The following is a 13,689-nucleotide window of genomic DNA, read 5'->3' as shown; positions in this document are numbered from 1 at the left end:
CATGTCCGGTGGGCGGGGGAAAGCTGTGGTGTCGATGCAAGAGTCCTAGAAGACCTAAATTTGAGGCCTGGCTCTTCTTGCAAGGTCAAACTAAGTAAATTACTTGGAATCTCTGGGCCTTGATGGGTTTAGTTTTTCATTCATTCATTCAACCTCAAAGGGTGCTCTAAGTTGCAAATGAGAATGTTTGTTAAAATCCCTCTGTGCATTCATTTATTCCTTCAACACAACACTTAACTGAGCACATATTCTGCAGTGGGCTCTGTGCCGTTTTCTGGGACAGAGATGAATAAGACACGGTCCCCCACTAGCAATGCTTTCTATCCAGCAGGAAGATAGATCAGCAAGACAGTGATTATTCCACTGTAAAGAGATGCCCGGGGACTTGGTTTTGGTTTTTTTTGTTTTTTTAAAGATCTTATTTTTTTCCTTTTTCTCCCCAAAGCCCCCCGGTACATAGTTGTATCTTCTTCATTGTGGGTCCTTCTAGTTGTGCCATGTGGGATGCTGCCTCAGCGTGGTTTGATGAGCAGTGCCATGTCTGCGCCCAGGCTTCAAACCAAGGAAACACTGGGTCACCTGCAGCGGAGCGCGAGAACTTAACCACTGGGCCACGGGGCCAGCCCCTTTTTTTTTTTATGAAATACGTTCACTTTTTTTTTTTTTTTGAGGAAGATTAGCCCTGAGCTAACATCTGCTGCCAATCCTCCTCTTTTTGCTGAGGAAAACTGGCCCTGAGCTAACACCTATGCCCATCTTCCTCTACTTTATATGTGGGACACCTGCCACAGCATGGCTTGCCAAGCAGTGCCATGTCTGCACCTGGGATCCGAACCGGTGAAGCCCGGGCCGCTGAAGCAGAACGTGTGCACTTAACCACTGCGCCACTGGGCCGGCTCCCAGGGACTTGATTTTAAAGGTGAGGAGAAAGATTGGAAGCTAGAGGGCTATATGAAGTTAAGGAAGAGTTTATTTTCTCTAATGACAGAGACTTGAACTTTTTCATATGCTGAGAGGAAAGGGTGGAGAAGCAGAAGATATCCTGAGGGCAGAAGAGAGAAGAGACATCTCTTCCACTGGGAACTGAAGGAAGAAAGAAAGATGAGCGCAGTAGCCAGTTTGTGGGGACAGGCGGAAAGCAAAGGAGCTCTTGTCCGTGGTTCCGACTGTGACAGCAGAGGAGGGGTGCCTCTTTCTGCAGAGAGCACAGGATGTCTGGCATCTTCATCTTGGCTCTCCTAACTGTCCCACTCCTCTGCTACTAGAACATTAAGCCTTATAGGTGATTTAACTGCGTTGGTCTTTTGCCTCTCCTAGGTCTGTAAATTCCTTTACTGTGAAGCCTCCAGAGCAACCAAACCTCTCCTCTGGTCTCCACAACTCCGCTTGCTCCTGTTCCCACTCTCTCTTCCCTCTTTTTCTGAGTCTCCTTCACTGACGCCTGTTATTCTGTCTGCCCCTTAGCATTCTATCTATCTCACGCCCTCTACGACATTATAATCCCCACATTTTCATCTCCAGCCTTAATCCTTCCTCTGAGCTCTCCGCCCTTATTTCTAGTTGCTGACTGGAAGTCTCTTCATTTGTGAGTCCTTACAACATCCAAATGCAATTCATTAACTATACCTCCTAGCCCCCCAACCCTGTTCCTCCTTTCTCAGGCTTTAGTAGCTCCCATGCAGTCATCATAGTTAAAAAAACAAACCGAAAAACCCTTGGAACATTATTGCTGATTTCTCTGTCTCTCTCCACTTCTAACTGGCTCTTAAATCTGATTGACTTGACTCTAGAAACGTTTCTCCATCTCTCTCAAGACCTTCGCTAGCCAGTTAACTGATCTTCTCATCTCTCACAGTCTTTTTCATCCCTTCTGCCCTTCCTTGAGAGAATTGTTATTTACATTTCCTTTATTTACTGCTTTGGGTCCCAGTGTCAAAGAAGCTCCTTAAGGAATTTATCTGAATAATCCTAAAATACAAAACAGAAGAGCAAATTACAGTTCACGTGGCAGAGACAGACCAAGTTTGTCCAAGTTAAGAGGTTCATGGGCAGCCCATGACAGCTTTTTCTCTGTCTTAAAGATGGCCACCCTCTGGCATTTGGGAAGGAGGAATGAAGATCCCTAAACATCTTCTTGGCCACTGCTCCTCCAGGTTGCATTTTCCTCCTTGCCCTGTTATTCTATCATGGACCACCTCTCACCTCACTCACCCTCAGCTTCTCAATTCCACTCTCCTCCATGAAAGTCTTCAACAGGCCTCGATTTTTACCACCTCTCCACAAGGGTTGTCTGGCCCTCGCCCAAGCACAATAACAGTACCTTTCCTAAAGTCTGTGTTATTCTGTCTAAAATAATGCTATAAGATTTCCAGAAACACATTCCAGGGTGGGCTTTGGAATTCCAAATCCACTTTCTTTTGAGGTCTCCCTGTGAATTTACAGACTTCTTTTTTTATTCTTCTAAGTATTCAGAGGGGGGCTACAGTAACATCCACATAAACCTTGATTTTTAGAGACAATACATCTAAATCTATAAGAAGGAAGAACATTTCCTAGCTGCTCCACAATCTATAAGACTTCTCTAATCTTCACTGTAGCTGGTAGTAACAGTAATGTGATCATCTGCCTGGTTTGCCTGAAAGGTTTCCTAGGACCCCTGACGTTCAGTGCTAACACCAGGAAAGTCTTGGGCAAACCGGGACATGTTGGTCATCCTGAAGTTGTTAAGAGAATGCACTCTGGAGTCTGACTGCCTGGGTTCAATTGAGCTCTGCTATTTACTAGCTGTGTGACCTTGAACTAGACTTAGCCTCTCTGCGCCTCACTTTCTTCATCATTTACTGATGAAGAAGATTTTTAAAAGTTAATACATGAAAGTATTTAGAACACTGCCTGACATACAGTAAATGTCCACTAGGTGTTAGTTGTTTTTATGTATATCAGTGTTAGTTCCTCTCATCATCACACCCACCACCAACGAATTGTGCTCCCTAAGAATCTGGATAAGATGTGGGCCCATTACTGATTATTAATGATACAAAAACCTGGCCAAAGCTTTGAAATCACTGCTCTCAGAGCTCAACTAAATGTTTAGATTCCTCCATCTTCTTCCTATTCCTCATTTGCCTACTCAGCAGGCAGTGTTAGAGTACCTCCTGTGTGCCTATAGTGGCTCTGCGCTTGGAGCTCCAGGAACATACCAGAAGTGTGCTCTTACCCCTGCTCTCCTGGAACTCACATTCTGAAAGGAAAGCAGGGTCATCATCCATGACACTGAGGACAAGGCCAGGCAGGAGGCCCCAAGCCTGTCTACAGTGGCTTAGGAAGGGAAAAGTCTCTGCCGCCTGTTGTTTGTGGTCCAGGAAGACCAGAGGTCTCCCCAGCAGCTTTCCTCTGTCCTTGCCACCGTGTGCCCTAGGCACAAAAGTGAGTCCATCATTCCTGGCTGGTTCCTCTCTCCCCGATAATCCTCACCTAGTCCTTCCCAGGCTGCTTGAACCAAAGATTCCTCGTACACTTTCTTGTCCCCCTAATCGAAGGTCTTCATCCATTCGATCACTTCTGTCCCGTCGCTCTTTTTTCCCCTCATATACCACACTTACTTCCCCCCTAATCTTTTGCTCAGCAATCAAATAGCTGCAACATCACAGATAAACAAGTATCTTATAAGTTTACATTTCACACACATAGGCCAAGAGCTCTCTGAGGACAAGGAATGTCTTGTTCATCTAGCAGCTCCCATAACACCAGGCATAATACCTATTTGTGCCCCAAAGGAGTAGACATACACATGGGAAGTGGTCAATCTTCATCCCAAAATCCTCGGGCCCTAAAATAGAAATAGGCTTTCTCCCACTGACTATTTTGTTCTAACAGCCTCTGATCTCCACTCCTGGGGCCAGCCCAGGGCCAAAGCTAATGGGTGAGGATGGAAATACCAGCACCTTCAACATCTCCTATACCAATTTCTTCCTGGTGGGCTTCCCTGGATTGCATGAGCGGCGGCCCCTCCTGGTCCTGCCTCTTACCTTCCTTTATGTGACCATCATCTCAGCCAATGGTCTGGTCATCCACACGGTGGTGGGTCAGCGGAACCTGCATCAGCCCATGTACATGCTCATTGCCCTGCTCCTAGCTGTCAACATTTGTGCTGCCACAGCCGTGATGCCCAAAATGCTGGAGGGCTTTGTGCATTATGCTAACCCCATATCACTGCATGGCTGCCTGGCCCAGATGTTCTTTATTTACTTCACCCTCCTTCTGGACTACAACCTCCTGCTTGCCATGGCCCTAGACCGCTACATGGCCATCTGCCACCCACTCCGCTACACTGACCTGATGACCTCCCGCCTGCTGGGCATGCTGGCCATTCTTGCCCTGACACGGAGCCTTGGAGTGGCAGTGCCCTTGGTGGTGCTAACCTCACGAGCTCAGTTCTGCCGGACAGCAGTGATTCGACACTTCACCTGTGAGTACATTGCACTGCTGAGCATAGCTTGTGGAGACTTGACCTTCAATAATCGGTTGGGGCTGGCCATGCGGCTGGTCACTGTGACCTTTGATTTAGCCCTGCTGGGGACCTCCTATACCCGCATCATCTATGTTGCTTTCCGGATCTCTTCTGGGAAAGCCCGAGCCAAGGCCTTGCACACGTGTGGCTCCCACTTTCTGGTCATCCTCACCATCTACCTCTCTGGCCTCTCCACTTCCATTGTTTTCCGAGTGACCAAAACTGTGTCTCAGGATGTCCAGAACCTGCTCAGTGCCATCTATCTGCTGCTCCCAGGAGCCTTGAATCCTGTCATTTACGGGGTGAGGACCAGGGAGATCCAGGAACATGTAGAAAAGATGCTCTGTGGAAAGGAATCAGCCCAGGAGGTTAGGGAGAAGCCAAAGAGGCTGCAGAATAGGAGAGTGGACGGGAAACTGCCAGGGTGAGAGGACTACATCAGCTCAGGAAGTTGGGGCTGTGACCTTAGGGAACAAGAGACAAGCAGGCAGTACTGAGGGACGGGCTGAAATTCCCAGAGGGAATTATGGGTTTAACAGAAGGTCCAATGTTAGTCAACTATTGCTTTTTGAATACTTAGTATGCTCTTTTTTTCACTCCAATAATAAAATTGCTTTTCCCTATTTATCCTTGTTAGTTTAGTTTCTCTGGCATCTTCCCTGACTCCTGAGAAAGCCCCCAATTATCTGGATGTATGGAGCTCCACTAGAAGTTGTATAGATCAAGTCATACAGAAGATGACCTGCCCTAACAAACAGTCTGAAACAAATAAGCCAGTCAGGCCCTTCCCTGGGGCCCAGTCTCTCCCAAATATAGCCTAAGACTTGACACGAAGCCCAGTCTGACCAAATACAGCTCAGCCTTGATGCCTCCAGTCTAATCCAAACACACAGGTTGGGTTCTAGAGTCTGAGTAGTCGCAAAAACAGATGAGGCCCTGGCTGATACCCCGAATCTGACACAGGCACACAGGTTAGGCCTACCCCAGGTGTCCAGTCTAACCCAAACAGGTCAGGTCCTGCCCACCAGGATCAGACCCAAGTCTGATCCAAAGACTATACTAGGTCCTGATCTGCTACTTGAGCCTGACCCAAAGCCATAGGTCAGGCCACTCTTCCCATGATAGCCAGTGTGATTTATTTAAAAGTTGCCCCCTGTTTAATACACTTCCACAGTTCTCTGTCATCTATAGAACAAGTGTCCTTCAGGGATGTCCCAGAAAGGAGCTGTGGTGTCTGCATACAGCACAGAGCCATCTGTAAACCACCCAAGTTTTCTCTTCTTCTATCAACTGATCTTAGGGAATTCTCCATGAGGCCATAGGTGCAGGCTGGGAGAGAGAAGGTGTAGTAGGAGTGAGAACTGTGGGCATTTGGGCCACTTTAGTAACTTATTGTGCTTTCAAGGACTGCTTAAGCTCAATCTTGTATATACCACTTCCACTTGATGATGGAATGTTACTGTGCATACCCAATTTTATGCTTTGGTGGGTTAGACACCATCCAGTTAATGATGGGCAGCTCAGGTTGCATGGTAACTTGGTGGCCCATGGTTAAGCATTCAGTATCTACTAAGGCCCACTAGCAGGCCAAAAGCTGTTTCTCAAAAGGTGAGTAGTTATCAGCAGAGGATGGCAGGGCTTTGCTCCAAAATTCTAAGGGCCTACCAAAGTCTCCAAACAGCATCCATATCTACCACTGACACTTCACCACCGGGGATCTGCTGGATCATACAGCCCAAGTGGCAGCTTGCAGGGCAGCCTGGACCTGTTGCAGAGCCTTCTCTTGTTCTGGGCCCCACTCAAAACTAGCAGCTTTTCAGGTCACACGGTAAATAGGCCAGAGTAGCATACCCAAATGAGGAATATTGTTGCCATGTTGCCCCCAAAATCCAAAGTGGTCCACTAGGCACTGTGCCTCTCTTTTGCTTGTAGGAGGAGCCAGACGCAACAATTTATCCTTCAGCATAGAAGGAATATCTCAACATCCCTCATACCACTGGACCCCTAGAAAATTCACTGAGGCAGAAGGCCCCTGAATTTTTGTCAGATTTATTTCCCACTCTCTGACACACAAATGTCTTACCCTTAGTCTAGAGTAGTTGCTACTTCCTGCTCACTAGATCCAATCAGCATGTCATCAACATAATGGAGCAGTGTGACGTATTGCCAGAGGGAAAAGTCATCAAGATTAACTAAGTTATGACATAGGGGCTGGAGAGTTGATAGAGCCCTGAGGCAGAACATATACATGGTCACCCAGAAGCTTGTGTCTTTAAGTATTTGATTAGGTGTATCCAATGAGGGTATTTTCCATATTTCTATTGCCACATTATACCGTGGACTACCAGTGCTCTGTTTACTACTGGAAATAGTCATTAGTGCCTTTAAATCTAATCAGATTAGAGAACCAATTTCAGAAACTCCAGAACCAATTCAGCTTCCATTCCTCTAGAACCACTTTTGGTACCAAAATCTGTTAGTCAAGGTTCTCATTCTCCAGAGAAACAGAACCAATAAGGTGTGTGTGTGTGTGTACACACATATATACATACATATAGACTCATATATAGAGAGAGACTCTCCCTATTTATATCTATATCGAGAGAGAGAAATTTTAAGTAATTGGCTCACACAATTGTGGAACTAGTAAATCGAAAATTGGCAGAGTTGGCCTACAGACTGAAGACTCAGAAAACAGCTCAAGTCCAAAGGCAGTCTGGAGGCAGAAGTCTTTCTTTCTCAGGGGTCCTCAGTCTTTTTTCTCTTAAGGACTTCAGTTGATTGGATGAGGCTTCCACATTATGGAAAGTAATCTGATTTGCTCAAAGTCTGATTTAAATGTTAATTTCACCTAATAAAATACCTGCACAGTGCTATCTAGACTAGCATTTGACCAAATATCTGGGTACCATGACCTACCCAGTTGACACATAAAACTAACCATCACAGATTCCTAGGCTCAGAGCAAGCCTAGCCAAGTGTTGAAGGAGTGCCCTAGCACAGGGCCAATCTGCAAAGACTGAGAGAACTGAAACTCTAGGAAACCTGTCAAAACGTTAACTGAACATACACCAAAGGAAGAGACTTCACTGCAAAAATAGAAAGTCTCAAACAAAATATTTCAACAAAAAAACCACAGGCATACAAAGAACCAGGAAAATACAGCTCATTCAAAAGAACAAGATGAAATGACAGAAACCATCCCAAAGGAAGCCCAGCCATCAGATTTACTAGACAAATACATTGAAACAACTGTCTTAAGTATGCTTGAAGACCTAAAGGAAAACGTGGACAAACAAGTAAAGGAAATCAGGAAAATGATGTAGTAACAAAATCAGAATATCAACAAAGAGAAATTATTAAAAGGAAACAAATGGAAATTCTAGAGCTGAAAAGAATAACTGAAATGAAACTTTCACTAAAGGAGCTGTTCAACATCAGATATGAGCAGGAAGAAGAAAGAATCAGTGAACTTGAAGATAGGACAATTGAAATTATCGAGTCTAAGAAGCAGAAAAGGAATGAAGAGTGAACAGAGCGTAAGGGACTTGTGGGACACTAATAAATTGACCAATAGATTTATTATAGGAGCCCCAGGAAGAAAAGAAAGGGGCAAAAAGATTATCTGAAGAAATAATGGTTGAAAACTTGCCAAACTTAATGAAACATGCGAACCTACCAATCCAAGCAGCTCAACAAACCCTAAGCAGGATAAATTCAGAGACCCATACCAAGACACATAACCATTAGGATGGTTACCATCAAAAATACAAAAAATTAATAAGTGCGGGCAAGGATGTAGAATAATTGGAACTGTCATGCACTGCTGGTGGAAATGTAAAATGGCGCAGCTGCTATATAAAAGTTTGGGAGCTTCTCAAACGGTTGAACACAGATTACTATATTTTCTAGCAGTATATATTCCAGGTATATACCCAAAAGAATTGAAAGTAGGAATCCAAACAGATACTTGTGCATCACTGTTCATAGCAGCATTATTCACAACAGCCAAAAGGTGGAAATAACTCAAATGGCTATTAACAGATGAATGGATAAATAAAATGAGATATATACATGCAATGGAATATTATTCAGCCTTAAAAAGAAATAAAATTCTGATAAATGCTAAATGGATGAATCTGAAAACATTATACTAAGTGAAGTAAGCCAGACAGAAAATTATACATATTGTATGATTCCATTTAAATGAGGTAGCTATAATAGGCAAATTCAGAGACAGAAAGTAGAATGGAGGTTACCAGGGACTGAGGAGAGAAGAGAATGTGGAGTTCCTGTTTTATATACAGAGTTTCTGTTTGGGATAATGAAAAAGTTCTGGAAATACTGGCATACCTCATTTTATTGCATGTCACAGATAGTGTTTCTTACAAATTGAAGGTTTGTGGCAACCCTGCGTCTAGCAAGTCTATCAGCTCCATTTTTCCAACAGCATTTGCTTGCTTTGTGTCTGTGTGTCACATTATGGTACTGTTTGCAATATTTGAAATTTTTTATTATCATTATATTTGTATGATCTGTGATCAGTGATCTTTGATGTTACTACTGTAATTGGAGTGTCACGAACTGTGCCCGTATGGGACAGTGAACCCAATAAATGTTGTGTGTGTTCTAGCTGCTCCATCAACTGGCCCTTCCCCCATTTCTTTCCCTCTCTTCAGCCCTCCCTATTCCCTGACACACTAATATTGAAATTAGGCCAATTAAACACCCTATAATGGCCTCTTAAGTGTTCAAGTGAAAGGAAGAGCTGCATGTTTCTCACTTTAAATCAAAAGCTAGAAATTATTAAGCTTAGTGAGGAAGGCATGTTGAAAGCCAAGATGGGCTGAAAGCTAGGCCTCTTCAGCCAATTAGCCAAGCAGTGAATGCAAAAGAAAAGTTCTTGAAGGAAATTAAAAGTGCCACTCCAGTCAACATACAAATGATTAATAAAGTAAAATGGCCTTATCGCTGATAGGAGAGTTTTAGTGGTCTGGATAGAAGATCAAACCACCCACAACATTCCCTTAAGCCAAAGATTATTTTGGAGCAAGGCCCTAACTCTCGTCAATCCTATGAAGCCTGAGTGAGAGAGGTGAGGAAGCTGCCGAAGAAAAGTCTGAAGCTAAGAGAGGTTGGTTCATCAGATTTAAGAAAGATGCCATCTCCATTTCACAAAAGTACAAGTGAAGCAGTGAATGCTCATGTAGAAGCTGCACCACGTTATCCAGATCAAGCTAAGACAATTAATGAAGGCGGCTACACTAAACAACAGATTTTCAATGTAGGCAAAACCGCCTTCTATCGGAAGACGCCATCTAGGACTTTCACAGCTAGAGAGCAGAAGTCAATACCTGCTGTCAAAGCTGCAAAGGACAGGCAGCTTGTTGGGGCTGCCTCATTAGAGAGGCTGCTGCCTTTCTCGTTAGGGGCTAATACAGCCAATGACTTTAAGTTGAAGCCCATGTTCATTTACCATCCTGAAAATCCTAGGGCCCTTAAGAATTATGCTAAATTTACTCTGCCTGTCTTCTACAAATGGAACAACAAAGCCTGGATGCCAGCACATCTGTTTACAACATGGTTCACTGAATATTTTAAGCCCACTATCGAGACTTACTGCTCAGAGAAAAAGATTCCTTTCAAAATATAACTGCTATTTGACAATGCACCCTGTCACCCAGGAGTTCTGATGGAGATGTACAAGATTAATGTTGTTTTCATGCCTGCTAACACACTATCCATTCTGCAGCCCGTGGATCAAGAAGTAATTTCAAGCTTCAAGTCTTATTATTTTAGAAATACATTTCATAAGGCTACAGCTGCCACAGACAGTGATTCCTCTGATGGATAAGGGCAGAGTAAGTGGAAAACCTTCTAGAAAGGATTCACCACTCTAGATACCATTAAGAACTTTCATTATTTATAGGAAGAAGTAAAAATATCAACATTAACAGGAGTTTGGAAGAAGTTGATTCCAACCCTGCTGGATGACTCTGAAGGATTCAAGACTTCAATGGAGAAATTAACTGCAGATGTGGTAGAAATAGCAAGAGAGCTAAAATTAGAAGTAGAACCTGCAGATGTGACTGAATTGCTCCAAGCTCATGATAAAACTTTAACAGATGAGGAGTTGTTTCTCGTGGATGAGCAAAGAAGTGGTTTCTTGAGATGGAATCTTTTTCCTGTTGAAGATACTGTGAAGACTGTTGAAATGACAACAAAGGTTTGAATATTACATAAACCTAGTTGATAAAGTAGCAGCAGGGTTTGAGGATTGACTCCAATTTTGAAAGTTCTACTGCGGGGCTGGCCCCGTGGCCGAGTGGTTAAGTTTGCACACTCCACTGCAGGTGCCCAGTTGGTTTGAATCCTGGGTGCGGACATGGCACTGCTCATCAAACCACACTGAGGCAGCGTCCCACATGCCACAACTAGAAGGACCCACAATGAAGAATATACAACTATGTACTGGGGGGCTTTGGGGAGAAAAAGGAAAAAAAATAAAATCTTTAAAAAAAAAAAGTTCTACTGTGGGAAAAACGCTATCATACAGCATCCCATGCTACAGAGAAATCATCTGTGAAAGGAAGATGCAATTGATGCAGCAAATTTCACTGTTGCCTTAAGAAATTGCCACAGCCGCCCCAACCTTCAGCAACCACCACCCTGATCGGTCAGCAGCCATCAACATCAAGGCAAGACTCTCCAGCAGCAAAAATATTATGACTCACTAAAGGCCCAGATGATGGTTAGCATTTTTTAGCAAGAAAGTATTTTTCAGTTAAACTTTGTACATTGTATTTTTAGACATAATGCTATTATACACTTAAGAGACTATAGTATAGTGTAAGCATAACTTTTATATGCTCTGGGAAGCCAAAAAATTTGTGTGACTCGCTTTATTGCAGTGGTCTGGAAGCAAACCTGCAGCATCTCCGAGGTACGCCTGTAGATAGTAGTAATGGTTGTACACTGTATATGTACTTAATGCCACAAACTGTATGCTTTAAAATGGGTAAAATGGTAACACTTATGTGATATATATTCTATCACAATAAAAAAAAAGAGGAAAAAAGCATATATTAAAATCAGAATTCTATATAGCGTCTAAGTGTATATACTATCTTAAAATTTCCTCCCTGAATTCTCAAAGAACAGGAAACGTTTTTTCAAATTTGACCTTTGTATGAAAATAAATGACAAAATTAGTCTCACACAATCACTTAGAAATATTTATCTTTATTTCAGAATGACCCGTAGGACCTTATCCAGATAAACGTCCTGTCAGCACTTCTCACGGGTTATGACTCAGTTTTGCTTCTAACGGATCCACCAGACAGGTAGCAAAACTAAGTCTCCTCACCAAAACTGAGCTCACCAGAAAAGGGGTACCAGGTGGGCAAGGAAACCTTATTTAATCACTGCCTATTTGCAAGATGACTTCTTTTGCTTTCCTAAAACTTCTACTTTGATTCCCAATATATCAAGTTTTTAAAATCATTACTTTCACACTATATAGAAACAGTACTTTAAGTCGATTGATCCTTCTGCTGCAATAAGGTCCAGCAAAGCCTTACCACTTTAAGCAATCCTATTATGCCTATCTATGCTCAAGAAGTAGTTTGGCTATTGAAGAAGTGCTGGTCTCTCTAAGGCTTTCCTCAGGATCCACACATCAGACACTCATCTCTATTCTCCAAAGAGCACACCATGGCTGCTGTGTTCCTCTCCTTCTCTTCTTCCTCTTTTGATGCCTTTTCCTTATCTTTCAGCTTCTCTTTATTTAGAGTGAACTGAATCGGATTAGCGGCTGGTCTTGTCCTTAAATAATACATCCCAGTCTTCAAACCCTACGAGGAAAACAAACACATTAGGAGAAACTGTGAGAACACTAGACATTCAAGACCAATGTTTAAAATACATTTACATAAATGCAAATTGTTTTCTAAACTTGGAATTCTATTTCTTTGAGGAAGCCCTCTCAAAAATGCTTAAAGAGAGAAAAAGAGTCAGATAGTATACTCTGTTCTTTGCACCCCTAAAACAAGCTTCTCTCTTTGGAAATGTCAAATATTTTTGTTCTTTAGTCTTTTTCTTGTTTTTATGTGTATGACTTCCAAGTTTGCCTAAGACAACATGTCTGCCTTAGATTAAGGGCTAGAATATATCTCTGTATAAGAATAGATCATGACTACTTCAAGGATAAGGATCATCATCTTCTATTCAGTATCCCTAGTCCTGGCACACAGTATATGTTCAATAAATGTTTGTTAGATTAAAAAAAATTAATTTTTAATTTTATATAAACACCCAGCATATTGCCAGGGAATATGAAGACAATCCAGAAGAAATGGACTTTACAGTTGGCAGTGACTACCTAAGTAATTGGCTCTTATACTTTAGATAGATAAAGTGGGGAAACAATGGGTGTTTTTGAATAGTGGGTTCACATATGTAAAGTTTTATTTTAGGAATGGTAGCAGTGCACAAGATGTCCTGGAGCCCAGAGATATCAGAAGAAGAGATCAGTTAAGAAGTTAAGAATGATGGCGGTGAAATAGGAAGGAAGACAGTTAAGACATAATACAAAGGAACAACCAACACAACTTGGCGAATAACCGCACGGAGAGTAAAGGGAGGATCACAGGTAACTCCAAGGTTTCAAACCTAGGAATGAAATAATCCTAAAAGAAGCAAGAAAATCTGAAGTGAGAGCTTGATCTGGTATATAAACCATGGGCTGGTCTTAACATATTAGATTTGAAGTGAAAGAGGAACTTCCGGGTGGCAATATTTAATAGGTAGCTAGTAGATATAACTCTGTTCCAATTCCCAAATACCCCAAGTTGGCAATAAGTCCTTCTCGACTTCCTCCACCAACCTGCTTCCAGCCGTAGAAGTGCATGCTAGTGAGTTTGCCATAGTTAGGCTCAGCAATGTGGATGTTCAAAGACTGGCTTTGATCAATAAAAGCGCCTCTCTCGGCTGCCATCTTGAGAATGGTTTTCTGAGAAATTTCCCACACAGTCTTATAAAGTTGCTTCAGGTCATCAGGAATTTCTTGTATGCTCTGAAAAAGGGAAGCCAAATGTTTATTGTACTCTGGTTGAAGAAAGCAGTATGACTAACAGACTAATGACTCAAGGGTCTGGCCCTGGTTCTACTTCCCGCCAGGT

General features: G+C 42.7%; 2 protein-coding genes across 3 annotated transcripts in view; one reads left to right on the top strand and one right to left on the bottom strand.

Moving 5' to 3' along the window:
• Positions 1-3,918: 3,918 nt before the first annotated feature.
• Positions 3,919-4,938, top strand: LOC106831622 (olfactory receptor 52E8-like). Its single transcript, XM_014841923.2, has one exon. The coding sequence runs from the start codon at positions 3,919-3,921 to the stop codon at positions 4,936-4,938; it is 1,020 nt and encodes a 339-aa protein (XP_014697409.1).
• Positions 4,939-11,735: 6,797 nt separating this feature from the next.
• The window catches only part of RRM1 (ribonucleotide reductase catalytic subunit M1), a 34,732-nt gene continuing 32,778 nt past the window's right edge, over positions 11,736-13,689 (bottom strand). For both annotated transcript variants that reach the window (XM_014841956.3, XM_044753387.2), the window contains 2 exons: positions 13,395-13,583; positions 11,736-12,363 (listed from right to left, as the gene is read on the bottom strand). In XM_014841956.3, the coding sequence (XP_014697442.1) occupies positions 12,175-12,363; positions 13,395-13,583 (378 nt within the window). In that variant the 3' untranslated portion in view covers positions 11,736-12,174. The remainder of the gene's footprint in view (positions 12,364-13,394; positions 13,584-13,689) is intronic.

The sequence above is a fragment of the Equus asinus genome, chromosome 20, assembly GCF_041296235.1.
Source record: "Equus asinus isolate D_3611 breed Donkey chromosome 20, EquAss-T2T_v2, whole genome shotgun sequence".
NCBI lineage: Eukaryota > Metazoa > Chordata > Mammalia > Perissodactyla > Equidae > Equus > Equus asinus.
The sequence above is the reverse complement of the archived record's forward strand: the minus strand, read 5'-3'. Positions and strand labels throughout refer to the sequence as shown.

Bases quoted from the DNA above. Each gene is read 5' to 3' on its own strand.
- LOC106831622 (XM_014841923.2), top strand. From the start codon at position 3,919: ATGGGTGAGGATGGAAATACCAGCACCTTCAACATCTCCTATACCAAT.